This window comes from Hemicordylus capensis, chromosome 6 (genome assembly GCF_027244095.1).
Source record: "Hemicordylus capensis ecotype Gifberg chromosome 6, rHemCap1.1.pri, whole genome shotgun sequence".
Classification (NCBI taxonomy): domain Eukaryota; kingdom Metazoa; phylum Chordata; class Lepidosauria; order Squamata; family Cordylidae; genus Hemicordylus; species Hemicordylus capensis.
In genome coordinates this window covers 146,416,709-146,436,524 of record NC_069662.1, presented here as the reverse complement: position 1 = coordinate 146,436,524, position 19,816 = coordinate 146,416,709, and the positions used below count along the sequence as shown (strand labels likewise).

At 45.6% G+C, this 19,816-nt stretch overlaps 1 protein-coding gene across 7 annotated transcripts in view; it reads right to left on the bottom strand.

The window, feature by feature from the left end:
- Window positions 1-19,816, bottom strand: part of CCDC7 (coiled-coil domain containing 7) — a 457,188-nt gene that overhangs the window by 393,381 nt on the left and 43,991 nt on the right. For all 7 annotated transcript variants that reach the window (XR_008309433.1, XM_053259060.1, XM_053259062.1 and 4 more), the window contains 2 exons: window positions 19,507-19,527; window positions 19,374-19,406 (listed from right to left, as the gene is read on the bottom strand). Coding sequence is in view for 6 of the 7 variants with exons in the window: in XM_053259060.1 (XP_053115035.1) it covers window positions 19,374-19,406; window positions 19,507-19,527 (54 nt within the window). In the remaining variant the exon portion in view is untranslated. The remainder of the gene's footprint in view (window positions 1-19,373; window positions 19,407-19,506; window positions 19,528-19,816) is intronic.

Genomic DNA, 19,816 nt, shown 5'->3' with positions numbered 1-19,816 from the left:
TGTTAATACTGCACAGTTCTATACATTTATTTTCATATTTATGACAATAATACTTCTTTGATTATTTTATTTTATTTTATTAGATTGTGACCACTTTGGGGACAGAGAAGCATTCTCTTCTTGTTTTTTTTTAATGTAATCTGCTTTGAAAACTTTGTTGTTGAAATGAGGTATATAAATAACAATACTAAATAATAAATAACATACTAATATTGATAGAATCCTAGCCAAGCTTAAACTAGCAACTCCGGCCTATAAGATTTATTAGCTATTTTGAAGAATGAAAAAGACAATTGGAACCACAGAGGCCTAATATGCTCCCCACAGACCTCCCACCAGGTCCACAAGATAGTTCCAAACGTCCACCTGTTACACACAATATTATGCACCAGCCACTTTCTTCCAAGCTAGGAGCACGCAAAATCCTCTTTTAAACACTGTGATTAAAGATTCTGCCAGAGTTCTCACCTTATGCATCTCAGCTGCTCACTCCCACATATGAGCCAAGGCACAGACAGAAATGAAAAGGAAGTTCTTACTTGGGAAACTTGCATTCTTGATTGGATATTTAAAGTTTGAATGCACAAAGTGGTGCATATCTGCGAGAGAATAAGTAGCACTTGTCCAAATACCCAGGCAGTTATCAAGTCTAAGAACTGGGGGGGGGGGGGACTAACTGGAACATCCTATGACCAAAGGCTGAATATGACTGATACACTTCTAGAGTTCAACAGCAATCTAGGTAACGAAGGATCAATGGCTGATAATGTTCAAACTCATGATGAGTAGAATGATGACATCCACACTGTGCTCCCCTCTCTGTGGTCTTCTAATGTAGAGCTGGCTCTCACTCAGGAATCATCCTTACTGGGGAAGCATGTGTAGGAGACATAGGAGTCTTGGGAATTAAAAAACTTCTCATGCAGGTGATACTAGGGGTTTGGGGAGGGGATGCTACCCCACCCCTCCAGGATCAGAAGGGGTGTTATAAAGCAGGCAGTTTTATTTCAAGACAAAAAAGGAAGGACATAGCAGGGATCAAATAATATATTTTATTGGTTACAGAATGAGGCTTTAATGGTATGAACATGTCAGGAATTCCCATATAACACAGAACACTTAAGATGAATTATGTGTCCGGGTGCTGTTGGTTAACCTGCACTTTTAATTACCTGGCTAATCAAAGGAACATACCATATGGCTGAATTTATATGCTGGCTACATATACTATGAATACTCTATAGGAGAGACAGAGAGGCTGGGGGAAGATTGTAGCAAGGAGAAGACATGGCAAGCAGTATAAGAGAGAGAACTTTGTTCTGGGGTCCATTTCTCTTGAGAATTGTATTCTGTACAATGGGCTCCCCAGCCTTTTAATGAGGTGTCCGTTGTAGGTTTGATTTTTTTCCAATTCCTACAGGTTACTCACCTGTAACTCTGGTTCTTCTAGTGGTCATCTGTACTTCTACACAAATGGGGCTATGCGACTACGCAGAGACCTCGGTACCTAACAAGGTCAATTCTCCTGCTTCGGGTGGGAACCCCGCCCCCAGCCACTATATGCAGTTGCACCACTCCTCATCCCCTCAGTCACAGAGTCCAGCTTCAGTGAATCCCACAGAGAGGACGGGATGGCGTGCAGAAGTACAGATGACCACTAGAAGAACCAAAGTTACAGATGAGTCACCTGTAGTTCTTCTACGTGGTCTCTGTCTTCTACACAAATGGGCGCATAACAAGCTAGCACCCAAGGAGGAGGGAAGAACAGAAGCAATATAATCTGCCAGAATTTTTATTTCAGAAACAAATACATCAACTAAAAATGGATTGCAGGACAATCCTGCCATATACAGCATCATTTCGTGCCCTGGTATCAATTGCATAATGGCAGATATATGAATGAGGCGAAGCCCAAGTAGCTGCCTGACATGTAGCACCCAATGGGACCGCCCTATCAAAGGCCACAGAGGCCACGACGGACCTAACAGAGTGTGCCTTAATGGTAGCAGGCAACTACTTATGAGCCAATTGATAACAAAGTTTAATCGTGGAAACTAACCATCTAGACATGGACTGGCCAGAAACGTGGAGACCTTCATGTGACCCATCATACAAAACAAACAAGGAAGGAGGCTTTCTCCACTCAGCAGACCTCTGGACATAGAAAAACAGTGCCCTTCTAACGTCTAAACGATGTAACCTCCTTTCCGCATCCAATGAAGGATTTGGGGAAAATAGGGGCAAAGTGAACGGGGACAAACGATGAAACATGGATACCAATTTGGGCAGGAACTGGACATCTGGCCTGAGTACGACCTTGTCCTTATGGAACTGAAGGTATAGTTGGTCGACCCTCAGGGCCCTTAACTCACTCACCCTCCTGGCAGAGGTAATGGCCACCCAAAAGGCGACCTTCCAGGTCAGGAGATGGGGATCAATTGAAGCCAAAGGCTCAAACGGTGGCCATAGTAGACCAGCCAAGACTACTGACAGGTCCTAAGCCGGTGACATAACCGGATCATCTAGGAACATGTGTGTAAAACCTTTCAGAAAGCTTTTTACTACTGGATCTTTAAACCATGAAATCCGGTCAGAGGGGGAACCTGCCACAATGGCAGCCAAATACACCTTAAGGGATGAGAGCTTTAAACCAGATTCCATAAGGGACAACAGATAATTACATATAACTTGTACAGATGGATTACATGCATAAAATCCATGCAGGGAAGCGAAAGAACAGAAACGAGTCCACTTGTAATCATATGCCTTCTGTGTGGACTGCTTTCTAGCTGCAACCAAAACTTCCTTAAGTCTCAACAGGAAGTCGGCAGGACCTTCCATGCCGTCAGGTGGATGGACCAAACATCCGGGTGAAGCACCCATCCCTGTTCCTGAGACAGCAGGTCCGGCAGGTGTTTCCAGTCTACCCCCAAACGCTTCAGGGTCGGAAACCAAGGCCTCCTGGGCCACCATGGGGCAATCAGGATTGCCCTGGCCCGATCCACCCTCAGTTTGCGCAGGACCCTCGGAATATTATTATTATTATCATCAGAAGAAGAAGAGGGCCCCCGTCCACAACAGGATGAAGGCATCACTCAGAGAACCCTCGCTATCTCCTCCCCTGGAGCAGTAGAGGGCATATTGTGTATTGACCCGGGATGTAAATAGGTCTAGAGTCAGGACCCCCAAAGTTACAAATATGTTCCTCAGAACACCCTGATGCAATGCCCACTCATGGGAGACCACTGCCATCCTGCTCAGGGTGTCCGCCTGAATATTCAGGGAACCTTGTATGTGAACTACCTGAGGCATCACCGCATGTGCCACGCACCAATGCCAAAGGTCCAGAGACAGAAGCAAAAGACTCCTTGATGATGTGCCGCCCTGTCGATTGATGTAGGTTTTCGCCGTTTTATTGTCGGTTTGTATAGTCACTGCGTGACCCCCAAGCATGGGCAAGAAGCCTTTGAGAGCATGGGAAATAGCCAACAGCTACAAATAGTTGATGTGCCGGGGGCGAAGCCTGTCCAGGTGTGCGCCCCAACCAAGCTCCGATGAGTCTGTTGTGACCACCCACTGGGCTCAAGGGGCTTGAAAGAGAGTACAGACACTCAAGTGCCGAAACTCTGTCCACCACTCCGCCGTCGCCCACACCCATCGAGGGGGCGTGCGCTCTAGATGGCCCGGATCTTGAAGGGAATCGAACACGTCTAGAAACCATCTCTGAAAGATGCACATTCGAAGACATGCTTGAGGTAGAACGTATGTACTCAATCACATTCTTTTCCAGGAGAGCAGCAACCTCCTGGTCCAACGCCGGAGTAAAGGAGTCACCACGACCCCGGACACCAGCTGTGGTCCACAAAACTCGAGGGCAAAGCCCAAACATATTATTGTAAGGACGCATTGGTCCGTAGTCACCTTGTCCCAGTTCTCCGAGAATGGGGCCAGGCAAGTCCTGAAGCGCCCCGAGTCATTGCTTGTTTTGGAAGGAACCTGGATGCTGCTTTGGAAAGGGTTGTTTACCGGGCTGGTTGCCCGACTTGCATCGTGCCTGAGGCTTGTTGGCCCGAAAGGAACATTCTGAAGGTGACTGTTGTCTCGAATGGGCCTTCTGTGATTGATAAGGCGACCAACTTAGCAGTCTTCTGTGGCTTGGCAGCCGGGGAGGCATAGGTCATGGAAAGTGCCATGCTCCTCAACTTCTGGACTTTCTGGAGCATGTCATCAGTCTGTTCAGAGAACAGGCTGGAGCCCGCAAATGGCAAGTCCTCGACCCTCACGCAGGACTCATAATGCAGCCCCGATGAACACAGCCACGCACATCGTCTGAGAGCAACAGATGTGGCTATCACCTTAGCCACGCATTCCACTGAATGCCGGGCTGAATAAAGTTCAAGTTTGGCCACCTGAATGGCCTCACGGGCAAATGATTTGGCCGAATCTTTCTTGTCCAGTGGCAGGAGGTCCAGAAAGGGACTCAACTTCGCCCACACAAAAATGATTATATCGGGTGTTGTAGGCCTGATAATTGGCCACCTGCAAATGTAGGGCTGAGGCAGAGTAAAGTTGCCATTCCAAAAAGTCCAATTTTCTGCCCTCTTTGTCACTCGGCGCCGACTGACTGTGCCCCTGGTACGTTGTAGAGATGCCTCCACGACGATCAAATTCGGGGTGTTGTGGTTCCTCAAAAAGGATGCATCATCATCCAATTGCACCCTATAGAAATTCTCTAGACGCCTATTAAGCTGGGAAAGCGTCGTAGGTTTCTTCCAGTAAACCCGGATGACTTTTAACAAATCCAGGTTCAGAGGCAACACGGGCGGTATCATGGCCTCTGAATCTATGAGGCTGAAAAACGGGTCCAGCTCTCCCTTCTGCTGGTTACCCAGGTTCACACCCAGGGCTGAAGCCATTCGCATCAGATACACCATATACAATTTGAGGTCCTCCTACAGGGAAACTAGCTTCAAATCTGAGTGAACATCAAGCAGGGACAATCCCAGAGAAATGACCTCAGAGTCCTGAGAGCTACCATTGCTCTTATACTTGGGTTCCAGTGAAGCCAAAGAGTCCTGTGCCACGGGCATCGAACCCGAAGGGGAGCCTTGATTGTCCGGTATCGACCTGGAAAGTCCCGTTGGCGGCGCTTGTGAGGGTAAGGCAGTTGGAGGTAACACCGGAATCAAAGGGGCGGTTCATGACGCTCTGCACAGTCCCTTGGGTAGCACTGCAGTAAGCGGGAATGCGGCCTCCCTTCCAAATGTGAGGGAGGGTCTTTCCAATCCCTCACTGGCAAGTGTTTCCCATATACGGGATCATCGGAGTAGTGGGACGCATAGCAGGGACGAGCATAATCGGAATAGTCAGACCGGTAGTCAATTTGGTACTGATCGCAAGATCCAAAGTCCCAGCACCACTCGCCATAAGAAAGATCAACTGCGCTCAAGGGGGGGCAATATGTCATCTCTCGGTATCGATCTGGAAAAGAATGTTCCTGAGTGTCTAGCTGAGAGGGCCACCAAATGCACCTTAAGGGAAGTGTTGGAGAGAACAGAATGCTTTAGTGAGGTCAGGTAGAGGAGGATCTGGTTGACAGAGACCGCAAAGGAGCTGAACCCATTAGAGGCAGCATATACAGAGAAACTCTTCCCCTTGCATTTGTAATTTTTACGATTAGATTCTTTTCTTCCATTCAAAGGAATAGAGTCTAGAAGTTGAGTTTCCAAGCCGTCAGACTGAGTGTCTCCAGGTCGGGATGAAGTATTTGACCTCAGAGGGTAGATCCTGGCGCTGGGGAAGACGCCGGTGCTGGCCTTTAGATAAGTGAAGGAGAATAGGGAACTCGGGTTAACGGGGCCACCATGGGGTTACAAGGATACATTGAGTCCCTTCTTGCTGAATTTTGGTGGAGATCCTGGAAAGAAGGGGAAAGGGAGGAAATAAGTAAAAGAGATGACCCATCCAAGGTAGTTGCAATGTGTCTCCAAGGACTTTCTTCCCAAAGCAACCCTTGAGCACTATAGGTTGCATTTTTTGTTGTGCTAGGTGGCAAATAGGTCTATCATGGGAGTCTTCCAAGATGAACTACTTGGAAAATGGCAGGAGTATTCAGTTCCCACTCATATGGCAGAGCAGTTGAAGTCCCTGCTACCCTTAATGCACACGGCCACCGGATGTCCATTGTCCATGCCCTTGATGTGTAAGGCCACCGGGTGGACATGGTGGGTGACCACCGTGGGTCACACATCAATCTCACAAATGAGATGCTAGGTGACATAGGAAGCGGGAAGCAGTCCCTTCTTGGTTATTTATGTAGGCTATTGCCATCGTATTGTCTAGTAGTAGTTGGACCACGTTGTATTTCAGCAGAGGAAGAAAAGACTTCAGGGCATAAAAGACTCTCAGGAGTTCCAGGAGGTTTATTTGAAGATGGAATTGATGAGGGGTCCAAAGACCCTTGGTGCGAAACTCCCAGCAGGGATGAGGCAGCCCTTCAGGGAGGCATCTGAGGTGACTGTGAGAGAGAGAAGGCACCAAGAGGCTGAATGGCATGCCGGAGAAAAGAGGGCCAGTTTTATTCACCAACGGAGAGATTTTAGGATTGGATTTGGACCCATTTACTTGGATCTCCAGACGAGCTAGAAGATCAAGAGTGCATGGGAGATGTGAGAGTAAGAAGTCCTTGTTATCTGATGTGAAGAGCCAGTCATCCAGTTAAGGACAGACTAACACCCCCGAGTTCACTGGTGGACTATGATTGTACTCATGAACATAGTTAAAACCTGGGGGGCTCTGGAAAGACCAAAAGGGAATACTCTGAACTGGAAAGTTTGAGTGCCCAGAGTAAAATGAAGGTACTTCTGATGCTTGTGAAGGGAATCGGCTTTTTTTGCTGTGGTCTTGAAAGTTGCATCACTGCAGTCCCCATCTTGAGATGAGGTATAGGAGGCAGGTGCAGATGTCAAGACCAAAGCCGCTCCCAAGCCCAAAGGGCAGCAGTTGGTCAAGAACAATGTCATTGATGGGATTTGCGATCTAGGTATTAAAGTCAGTGGACAAAGCACTGTCTCGTACAGGGCCGCCTGCAAGCAGAGTTCTCTGCTTTTTTCATCTGCTTTGAGAAAGCCAGACAAATTTTACAGGCATCGACACTGTAGCTTTCCCCTACACAGAACAAACACTGTTCAGTGGGTCTGAAGAGGGTAGCATTCCCCTACAGCAAGTACACCAATTAAATGTGTATTGTTGTTGTTGTTGTTTTTAGTCCATAGAGGGACTGAAAAATGGCAGGCAAAAGAGAAAGTAGAGTTAAGCAGAACATTGTCAAAGCTGAGAAGACACAGGGAAACCAAGACAAAACAATGTCTGAAAGAGTAGTCAAAAATTGTCTGTAAGGTCAAAAAAGTCAGAAAAAGGAGTAACCTTGGAAAGTATGTTTTCTCCAAAGCAATGAGGAGCAAACAGAGCGAACCTTCCTGAAGCGGCTAGCATGGCGGTCATGAAGGAACGGAGGGAAGAGTAAAATTCTGGTTACCGCATCTAAAAAAGAACATTGTAGAACTGGAAAAGGTACAGAAGAGGGCAACCAAGATGATCAGGGACCTAGAGCACCTTTCTTATGAGGCAAGGTTACAACACCTGGAGCTATTTATTTTAGAAAAAAGATGACTGCGGAGAGACATGACAGAGGTCTATAAAATCATGTGTGTTGTGGACTTCTGGCAATGGCGTCTTGACGGGAGGTTATCAGCAGCCGAGCTGCTGAAGCCTCCTTCGCCTATTTGGTCCATAATTCTTCAATCGGTATGATTGAAGACCAGAGGGCGTGTGGAGCTTGACCTTCTCCTTGTCCAGTAAGATTCCAGGTTTGATCATGCCTGGGAGACACCTGGACTGCCCCGGAGGACGGATCCGTCCACTTCAAGCCCCGGACTGAGTAGGACGTGGCAAAGTCATCTTGCTATCTTAAAGACTGCCTGCCTTTTCTAACTACTTCTTACTTTAAATCACTGAGCCTATAAGATTCTTTTTTTCCTTTCTCCTCTTCTTCTCAAGTATTTTAGACTTTTTTTTACCTTGTCCTGTGTTTTTCTTTTAAATTCTTTAATGACTCCAATGGACTTTTTAGAAGGTTACTATGATGTTCCAGACTTAAGAGGAGAGAGTCAGACTGAAGAGACAAAGAATGTTATTGTTCCTCTGCTTACAATTTTGGCTGGAATCGGGACTGAAGAAAACTGCAGCTCAAATTTAGGTTACTGCTGAAGGTGCCTGAAGTTTCAGTGGTTTACGTTGTAGGTTAACTGTTTTATTGGAGCAATCATAATTAGAACATAAGAAGACTTAACAACGGCAGAAGTGAAACACTGATTGGAATGTCTACAAGATTTACTGTTTGTTTACGTCTTAATTGGATTTACAACATTTATCAGAGTGGGAGGATTTTTTTTCTCTTCTGGTTGCTGTAAGGAATAGACTGGAAGGTGATTGATGGGCTCAGAAGAATACTGAGTGTTTGCGAGATATCTGGGTTTTTATTTTTTCATAAGTTAGTTATTTGAATTCCATAAGCTGACTTATTTCTATTTGTTAGACTGGGAAGATTTCATTGGAGATGTTAAAATAGGATATTTCAGAACTCTAAGTAGTCGAGGGAAAGGATTGGATTAAAGCAGGCATCCCCAAACTGCGGCCCTCCAGATGTTGCTGAACTACAACTTCCAGCATACCTAAAATCAGGTTGCTTACCTGTAACAGATGATCTGGTAGTGGTTCCATACATTCATAACAAGTGGGTTCTGCACCTGCGCAGATCAGCTTCGGGAAGAATTCATTAGCTCCTCGCGAGGCCAACCGCCCACTGCACGTGACTGCAGTACCCTCTAGTGGTGGTTAGGCGTCTCCATTTTCAGTTTCTTGAAGGCCGACAGAGCAGCCCCATCTTGAGGACAAGATGTCAAATGCCAAATAGTCATTAAAAATAAAGCAGTAGCTTGCAAAACGTCTTAGTGGGGACGGCCGGGCGGGATTTATGAATGTATGGAACCTCTACCAGATCATCTGTTACAGGTAAGCAACCTGTTTATCTGGATAGTGGTTCCAACATTCATAACAAGTGGGTGAATCACAAGCTACCCAGATGGAGGCGGGTAAGCATTACAAGTTACTGTAACACCCGTTTGAGGACCGCCCGTCCGAACTCAGCAGCTCTGGTCGTACACAGATCTACGGCATAGTGCTTCACAAACGTCTGATTCAACCACCAGGTTGCAGCTGTGCAGATATCAGAGAAGCGAATGCCAGATAGATGAGCTGCAGAAGTGGCGTAAGCCCTAGTGGAGTGAGCCCTAATCATCGTTGGAGGGACGACACCCTGCTGGTAATATGCCAATTTGATCAACTCCAACAACCAGAAGGACAATTTCTGTCTTGTAGGAGAGAGCCCCTTGCACTTGCCCCGCAAGCCAACAAACAGCTGAGGCGTCTTCTGAAAGTCCTTAGTAGCCCTCAAATAGAAAAGAAGGGCCCGACGAACATCTAAAGAATGCATAGCCCGCTCTAGCGCGGACACAGGATTTCTGAAAAAGGTAGGCAGTACAATCTCGGCATTGATGTGAAAATCAGACACAATCTTAGGCCTGAAGTCAGGATCCAAACGCATTACGACGTTCTCTGAATATATCTTCGTATAAGGCTCGTCGACGCGGAGAGCCCGCAGCTCACTCACCCACCTGGCCGTAGTGATAGCCACCAAGAAAAGCGTCTTTAAGGTTAAGTTCTTCAACGACGCAGACGCCAAAGGCTCAAAAGGTGGCTCCGTCAGTGACGAAAGCACCAAGGAAAGACTCCACTTCTCCGTCGGTGGGCGAACTGGCGGATACAGATTGTTGATGCCTCTCATGAAGTCTTTACAACGCGGATGGGTGAAGACCGTCTTACCATCCCACCCATCATGCTGTGCTGATATCGCTGCCATATGCACTTTAATGGAGACATTCGCCAGGCCACTCTGCTTCAGAGTAGTCAAATACAGAAGAACAGCCTTCAGGCTCGCCTCTTTGGGGTCATAACCTCTGGAGGCAGCATGCGTCGCAAACCTACACCATTTAGCCCGATCGCTCCGTCTTGTTGATAGCTTGCGGGTGTTAAGGAGAATTTTCTTTAGGAGCCGATCCTCCAAGCTGTGAGGTTCAGCACGGACAGATTGTGGTGCAACACCTCCCCTCGGCCCTGTATTATCAGATCTGGCCACAGCGGCAGTCTCCTGTACCTGCCTTGAGACAGTCTGAGTAGCAGCGTGAACCATGGCTGCCTTGGCCACCAAGGGGCAACAACGATCACTCGCGACTTGTCCTGAAGAAGTTTGGCCACCACCCTGGGCAGCAATGGGGTCGGAGGATAGGCGTAAAGCAGCTGATGACTCCACTGATACTGAAAAGCATCTCCCTTTGAATCCTGGCCGACGCCCATTCTGGAACAGTAGTGGCTGCACTTGCTGTTCCCGAACGTCGCGAAGAGATCCACCTTCGGTGTGCCCCAAGACAGAAATAACTGACTCATGATCCTTGGGTTGAGCTCCCACTCGTGCTGGTCCAGCACTAGTTCCCAGCTGAAGGAGTCCGCCAAAACGTTCAAGGTCCCCTTGATATGAATGGCAATGGGATAGATTTTGCGTGGAATGCACCAATTCCACAACTGTAGACTGAGACTGCACAATGACCTGGAGACCGTCCCGCCTTGCTTGTTGACATATGCAATGGCTGTTGTATTGTCCATTTGGAGCTGGACGGTCTGCCCCACGAGTCTCTCTTGGAAGGCCACCAAGGCCTTGTATGCAGCCAGCAGCTCTAGAAAATTTATATGCAGACACCGCTCCTTCAGCGTCCATTGACCTTGCATCCTGTGGTGCAACAGATGTGCACCCCAGCCTTGCACTGAAGCATCCGAGGTCACCGTCGCGGTCGGGTTTGACGTCTCGAACCGCACGCCTTTGAACATGTTCGACTCTTTCGTCCACCACGTAAGGGAGGCAAGTACTGCGGCCGGCAGTGTTAATCATTTGGACTGCGGGTCTAGCAATGGCCGGTAAGCTGTCAAAAAACAAAGTTGCAGCTTGCGCATGCGAAGTCTCGCACACAATACCGTGGTTGTACAGGAGACCATCAGATCGAGGATAACCTGTACCGTTCTCGCCTTCTGCACCGGATGGTTCTGACACATGAGGATAAGTGTCTTCAGGCGGGCAAACCGATCCCTTGGCAGAAAAGCCCTCTGGGCCATCATGTCCAACACTGCCCCGATAAATTGAAGGCGTTTCGCAGGTTGCAGAAAGGACTTCTCCCAATTGACATTCACGCCCAGTTCGTTCAACAGGGAAGTCACCGTGTGGACATGCTCCTGTAGCTGTTTGCGCGTACTGGCTGTCAGCAGCCAGTCGTCCAAGTATGGATAAATGGACAGTCCCTTTGTCCGAAGATGAGCTATTATCACTGCAACACACTTCGTGAACACACGTGGGGCTGTGACCACGCCGAAGGGTAGGAAGTTGTACTGATAGACTTCGCTTCCCATAGTGAAGCGGAGGAACTTGCGGTGGTTCTCCTGAATGCCTATGTGGAAGTAAGCATCTTTTAAATCGAGCGTTGCAATCCAATTCTCTCCATGAAGGAGTGGAAGGATGGCTTGCAACGTTGTCATCCTGAATCTCCTTACTTCGATGTATTGATTTAGGCCCTGGAGATCCATAATTGGCCTTATGCCCCCGTTGCGCTTGGGGACTTGGAAATAGCGGGAGTAGAAGCCTGACTGGCTGAGAGCCCACTGAACTGGCGATATTGCCCCTTTCTCCAAAAGCTTCTCCACCTCCTCCCTCAAAACAGGGGTTTCTGGAGTGTACCTTATGCCCAGAAATGGAGGATACTCCTCGAACTCTAGCGCATAGCCCGTCATCACTATGCGTAAGACCCACTGGTCTGATGTTATGTGGTGCCACGCTTGAGCATGGCTTGCCAGTTTGATGGGAACCCTGGTAAAGTTCAAGGAGATGATGTTCCTTGCTTCGTTGGAGCTTCGGTTGTTCTGTAGGGGCAAGTCGCAAGATGGTAGTGGGCTCGCCTCTAGATCAAAGCTGCTGCTTGGTTTGTGGTGCCCTCTTAGTCTGGCCAGACTGGTTAGCTCTATTCCTGGGGTAATAAGGGCGCTTGGAAGCATTTCCAAACCGCTGGAAAGGGCGTCTAGAATCCCTCTTTTCGGACTGCCGGTAACCGCCCTGATGCCGTTGGTACGGATTGTACTGGCCATACGGACGGTATCTGTTTGCCATTCTCTGATCGGTAAAGGATCGTGCTGTACTCTGCAACTTCTTCCACTGTTCCATGGTCTCGTCGGTCTTATCCGAGAACAGGCCCGCACCATCAAATGGAAGATTTTCAATCCTGTCCTTCATATCTTGTTGCAAGCCTGTCGCCCGTAACCAGGTGTGCCGCCGTAAAGTAACAGATGAGGTCAAAGTCCGTGACTCCGAATTGGCCAAGTGTTTGGCATTAGCCAGTTGCTGCCGAGTGGCCACTGTTGACTTCGCGAACACAGATTCAAACCTCTTCAGGAACTAACTAGGGTCCAATATCATACGCTGATCGTACAGGGACTCCCACAGAGAATGCGTATAACGCGCCTGACAGGCAACATAATTGGCAATTTTAATGGACAAGCAGGCCGTGGAGTAAGTGTGGCGTCCCAAAACATCTAGTTTGCGGCCCTCCTTATCCGCAGGAGTAGTGTGGCGCTTGCCGCCCCTCAAGATGGCCGCGCAATCGACAACTAATGAATTTGGTGCAGGGTCATGCACGAGATAACCATTCTCCTCCTCCTGGACGCGATATACAGCTTCCAGTCGCTTAGAGGTCGGCGCTGATGTCTGGAGGACCTCCCAAGCCGACTTTGCAGCCCTAGTGATGTGAGGAAGCATTGGCAAATAGACTGGTTTCAAACCAGAGGCTGCCTTCATCATGTTAAAAACAGGGTCATCTTGTCTTCTCCTTAAGGGAGAGGCCCAATACTCGAGCCATCTCTGCCACCTATTGGTGATAGCCCTTCATTTCTTCAGTGGGCGAAATCGATGGGACATCCGCCACATTGGGATCAGGATCTGGAAGAGCCGGTACCTCAGGGTCATCAGGATCCGGTGCAGAATCTGTGGCGTAATCATCTTCCACATCATCGTCCTCACCCTCATCAGAAGGGGCCGGAGAATGACCTACAGCAGTTGAGGTGACGTGAGCAGGCACGAACGCTGTTTGAGTTGCTGCCTGATGCAGGGTAGTAGACGGAATGTGCATCACATTTGCTTGAAGAGAAACTGTGCGTTGACGCGGCACTGGCGCCGTTGCTTGAACAGCCATTTCCATGCGCTGCACCGGTGTGAGAACAGCCTGCACCGCTGTCTCCTTAATAACCTTGGGAATCTGTTCCCTATCTCTCAGCCAGTCTCTGAACAAGGCATAGTCAAGTCTTCGTAACCTCCACTACGTCACCCCATCCGACACCGAGCGAAGGTCCGGCAGCTGGTGTGTCCCTCAGGTACAATGAAGGAGTCTTCGGTATGTATCCAGAGAGAGAATCCCCCACATGGAACCCCGTAAAGGTGCCCGTCGAGGGAGTAGTCTCTTCTGAGTTAAGCATGAGGACCAGTCTCATCTCCCCTTCGCTCGCCCCTGGTGTTGCCGGGGATGTGTTCGGTAGCGCACGAAACTCTGGCGCTGACATATCCTTGACGTCGACAAGGTCCTTCCCCTCGATGTCGAAGGGTTCCTCTTCTTCGAAGTCATCGTGCGCTTCCTCAATGTCGATGTGTTCAACGTCGGGGTCGGCGTCGACATCGAGCTCCGTGTCTTCGATCAGAACAACAGTGGATTCTGGAGCCACGTTAGACATCGATGCCAACGTTGAAGAGCGTGCGGCATCTGCTGTGTCAGGTTGGTGTCGGGCCCCAGGACTCGACGCCTGCGTTCTAGACCCTGTTCTCGGTTCTGTCGACGTTGACCACTCATGTTGACGAGCGTTCCGTGGCTGGTGTCCAGGAGTCAACGGAGATTGGTAGGGCGTCGGAGCCGGAGACAACGACGCTGCTCGATGTCGAGGGATCACATAGCCCTGCAGGACCGTAGGCGAAGGCATATGTTCTGAAGCATGGCCATGCTTAGATTTCTTACGGGTGGCATCATGGCCTGAGGCCGCACCCTTGTGCTTCCTCTTCAGGCCCGAACTGTGATTTCTTGGGCACTTAAAGGAAGAGGAAGGTCCCGATGCCAAGGCACCCAAAGTCGAGGCCTGGCCTGATGTCGAAGCCTCGATGCTCGATGCCGAGGGCCTCGACACCATGGCAACGGAAGCCAATGGCAACGGAGCCCCTTTCGGCCTTTTCGATTTGCCAGGGTCTGTAGACTGCGATTTCGACGCAGGATTTCACGATAGACGGAACTTGTTGCAAGATGTATCTACAACTTCTTACCACATGAGGGGACAAGATTGTTACACGTTTTCACTAAATTGACTTTACTACAATTGAGATATCTTACTTATCATATTTGAAATTAAAATTGAATAAATGCAAAGAAGATATTAAGACACTGAGAAGCTCAGCATGGCTTTTATGTATGGATGGAATCTAAATGTTTGAAATGGTCCTTATTTTGTGTCTTACTAGGTGCCTCAGTACCCAAATAACTGTAATTTTTATTTTAATAATATTGGCTTTTATTCCAAATAAATAGGTTTTTAAAAAATAAAAATAAAATTAGACAACCAGAAACATTATAAATCTCCTGTTTGAGCATATTCAAGTATTTTGAGAAAACTGGAGTTTGAATTAAATACAACTCTTTATAAGATATTAGGGACTTGGCATATTCTGTTCCTGACAGAAAATCTGGGACATTAAGATTTATAATCTCTTTGAACTTCAAACTTCTTCTAAAAGTATTGTTTGTACTGGATTATGATCTTTAATTTCACAATTTGTAATTGGTTTGGCTTCTTTGGCAATTAATTCTAGGGAATTCTGTTAGGGCCTCCTCCAAGATTGGTCATTGGTTTCCCCTGTATACAGTTACGTAAAAATGCATGAAAGGGGATTTGAAGGAGAAGTCTTGATTAGTTCCATAAAGATCGGTGTTTATTCCCTGTGATAATGATTACAAGGCTTGGAATAGGGAGATAGAATTGAGATGTCTTATTTAGTTATATCCTAAAGATAAATGGTTGTTGTTGTTATTATTATAATTTTAGCCTGTTCTGAAGGATAGAAATAAATAAGCAATTATTTTATTATGATTAATATACTTTATATTAACCAGATTAGCCAGTTTTTAAATTCAAGGAGAACTTTTTAATGAAGGGATTTAATGCAGGAGAATATGGTTCTATACTAGAGGTTAGACCTTTTTACCAGTTTTCAAAGATTATTATTCGGGAGAATTAAGTTTCTTGTATATTTCTACTTTCTCCCCTGTTTTTGTATGTTGGTTTGTTCACTAAATTTTGGCTTGTAATACATTAGCAACGTTAACATTAATGTGCTACAACACACTAATGCTGATATTATAATAAACAATTATCGGTACTGATAATTGATAATAACTGATAATATTAATTATTGTTGTTACAATATATTAATAATATTTTTAATTCATATTTTTAAACTTTTTGAGAAAGTCTGTTCCATGGGGGCTTGCTGAGTTTTGTTTTGTTTTCTCCCTCCTTTCTCCCTCCCCTTGTTTTTTTGTTTGGTTTCCCTCTTTCTTTCTTTTCTTTTATTTTATTTGAAGTATATGAAAGGCTATGGATTTATTAATACAAGTAAATCTGTAACTCATTTTTCGAAGAATTTCAAGGGAGAAGTTATATTATGGAAGAGTATCTATAAATATATGTTTGGTTTTTTGTTACAAAAGGATCCTTTTGATGTTCTTAGAAGTGTTGCTGTTAGTTTCAGTTCCATCACCACAGAGGCATTACAGAAGTCTCAGCTCGAAGTAGCATTTTTATTTTTCAAATGGTTGCTCCTTTTTGGTTCACCTTTGGAAATAGGTAACCGCCCAATTAGTAACATACATTAAAGTTCTGAATATGTTTCGTTTACAGGAAATTTAACCAGAACACAGAAAATTGTGGATGTAATTTAAAATAATATTCAAAATAACTAACATTTTTATTTTAGTAATATTGGTCTCTGTTCTTAAATAATTTGATCCTTTTTTTCTCTCTCTCTGACTTATAGTCAAATTATTATTTCACCCAAGACAAGATTATTATCTAGGTATTAGCTGACTGACAGGTCCGGTGGGAGTTGTTCAGTTATTGTTTTCTCTTTTTCTTATAATTTTCTTCTTCATATCAATTAGGTGTGTCAGAAAGTTATTGATGGGCAAGATTTAGTTTATTTTTGCATTTGTTCTGTATGTAAACAATTAACTATGATAAGTATGAAAGTACGTAGCACATACATGGGTATGAACATGTGTTATATCATATTATATCATATTGGACAAGTTGGTGGCTCAGAGGTGTAACCTTTTTCTTACCTTTCTATATAATAAAACGCATTTTTTAAAAAATCATGCATGGTGTGGAGAAAGTAGATAGGAATTCTTCTCCCTCTCACATAACACTAGAAACAGGGGTCATCCCATGAAATTGATTGCCAGGAATTTAAGGACCAGCAAACAGAAGTACTTTTTCACACAATTCATAATCAACTTGTAGAATTCTCTACCACAAGATGTGGTGACAGCCAACAACCTGGACGGCTTTAAGAGGCGTTTGGATAACTTTATGGAGGAGAGATCTATCAACGACTACTAGTCGGGGGGCTATAGGCCCCCTCCAGCCTTAAAGGCAGGATGCCTGTGAGTACCAGTTGCAGGGGAGTAACAGCAGGAGAAAGGGCATGCCCTAAACTCCTGCATGTAGACTTCCAGTGGCCACTGTGTGAAACAGGATGCTAGACTAGATAGGCCTTGGGCCTGATCCAGCAGAGCTTTTATTATGTTATGTATTATTAGGAGCTCTCCTGCATAATTTAATGACACGCCACATGAGCAAGATGGCATGCTTAAAAGCGCCTTGAGAAGCTTGTGATTTCTCCACTGAGGCTTTGCTGCATGCACACAAACCCAGTTGTGAGGGAACATGGATCCCCTTAGATTATATACTAGAAAACTAAACTTATCAAAACTGTTCTCATTTTTTCCACAGATACAAAGTCTTCAAAGGAGCAAAGTTCCCCCTAGTGTTGCTGCCACAGCAGTTGGAAAGGAAATGAAGATCTCACTCCAACTTCCCTTTCCTAATGGTTGCACTGATTACATGAAGGTGTCAAAGCATAACGAGCAGCTTGAGAAATCTGCTGAAGGGTCGACTGTGCAGGCACAGCTCCCATAGGTGCACAACAAAGATCCTTGGTTTTAATTCCACTTCCAGTAGATTGCAGAAAATGCATGCCTCAGCAGTGCTAAAATGCTCTAGTGTGAAAGCAGCTAGGAATTCCTGAGATGTCCCTACCTTATATTTATTTTTTTATTTTATTTATTGTTGCACTTATATACCGCCTTTCATTAAAAGACAACCCCAAGGCGGTTTACAAAAGTTAAAACATACAATAAAAAGACAATAAAAATATTAAGCTAAAAAATATAAAAACAAACCAAATTTAAAATCTATAAAATACAAGCATAAAAACAATACAACAGGTAAAAACACACAGAAGCAGCAGTAAAAATGATTATGTAAAAGCCTGGATAAAAAGCCAAGTTTATGGCTTATAGGAAGGTTTTTAGTTCTCTAACTCAATTTTGAAAGTCTTACACTAAATGGTAGGAATGTCCTATCAAAGGTACAACTAAAACGCATAGAGTGTAGGGGTGTGCAAACCACCTTGAGGTCAAGCCGGTTCGACATCGAACTTGGCCATCTCAAGGGCTCACCCCTGGCTCACTTTCAAGCCAAACCAGACCTAATTCAGCTCAAACTTGAGCTGAACCCCCACCCCCACCCAGCCAGTCCGGGGGTTCTAACGGGGGGGGGGATTAAGAACTCACCACCTCCAGGGGGCACTGCCATGGCTATGGGGGAATCTCTGGAATTTCCTCCCCACCCACCCCCACCGGCCTCCCTCCAGTCTCAAATGGTTTTCCAGCCACTTTTGGCACATACTGGCCCTCTTTGTGCTGTTGGCAGCCATTTTGGAGGCCGCCGCACATGCACACTGGCCATCTGCATGACCGGCCATCTGCATGACCAAATTCGAGCCTAACCGGGGGGTCTGTTCAGAGGGGCAAAACTTAACATGCCCAATTCCATTCAAGTCCAGTTTGGACTCAAACTGAACCAGGCATACAGGGTTCATGCACACCCCTAATAGAGAGAGAACTTCAGAAGATCACATTTGAGAATAGGGGATTCAAGAACTCTTGATCTGTGTGGGAGTAAGTGGACCCAAGGATGCTGTTCACTTTAACTCTGTTAAAAATTAGTTATTGATGAGGAATTTAATACAATCATCACTAGGTATTTATGTTATAATAGAACAGCAACAAGTTTATATTTATGAATAAGCATTATGAATAAATATTAGAATTCCACAATAAACAACAGATAGCCAATGTAATTATCATAATTATTCAAGGTCACATTTCATTTCTGGGTCTTTTCAAATACAAGAAGTTATGAAAACCATTTCTAACTACATTGCTGAATTAAATCTGAATTGCTTAAAATTCCTGATTGTAAGAACAAAATCACAAACCTTTCACTGTATTATCAGTGTTCTTCATCGTAAGGCCCAGGGGCCACTGGCAGTCCTCATCAACCCCTAAGTGTAGCTCTCAAACTAATTGTTTATTGGGCATGTGTGAAGCTTTGGTCAAATCTGAACACTTTGCACAGTCCTCCTGGAACCATGTGGAGGCAACCACTCCAACCGTGCAGTGATGCACTTTGCTCAGCACAGCTGGTGCTCTTTTTAAGGGAAATGGAGCCCTCATGAGCCCCTGCACCATCTTAAATAAATAAATAAATCTTGGAAGGTGTGCATGTAGTGCTAGGAAGTGAAGCCCTTTCCAGCACTTTCCCCTCCCTGCCCTGCAAGGGAGTGCACAAACAGTTCTGGCACATCCCGACCTCTGACATTGAAGGGTTTTTGCCAGAGTAGTCCCCACTTGAAAAATAGTAAAGATTACTGTCTATGACTGTAAAATTGATCATAAACAAGAAACAGCAGTGTACAGCAGAAATATTTCACATTGCTATTATTATATGCTCAAAATATTTCCTATCAAACCTTTATCAACGAAACTATCAAAGTTTCAACTTACCTCTTCCATCTCATGGACCTCCTTCTCAAACCACTTGAAGAAAGAATAAATAAATATCAGCCACTGGCAGTTTAACTTTTTCAGAAATAAAACAGACTCTGAAATATATATGAGAAACAACAAAGTTTCTTACCTGAAGCAATGACTCTAATATCTAGGAAACAAAATTATAATCAGTGGGTATTTATGTTACAACACAAGACCAACAATTTTATCTTTATAAATATAACAGCTTAGCAAAGGGAAAGGGGGAAGACAGTGAAGCTACAGTATGTCTTTCAGTCTGCCTGGCCAAACTGTCACATAGCTTCTTCCTTCCTATTCCCCATTAATGGTAATCAACTCTGCAACTTTGCAGAATAGAAGTGGCTCTTTCCATAGTTCAATTCCTATCTGGCCCTTCCCCTCACTCCAGTCATTCTGCAGCTACATGGAGGGGAAAA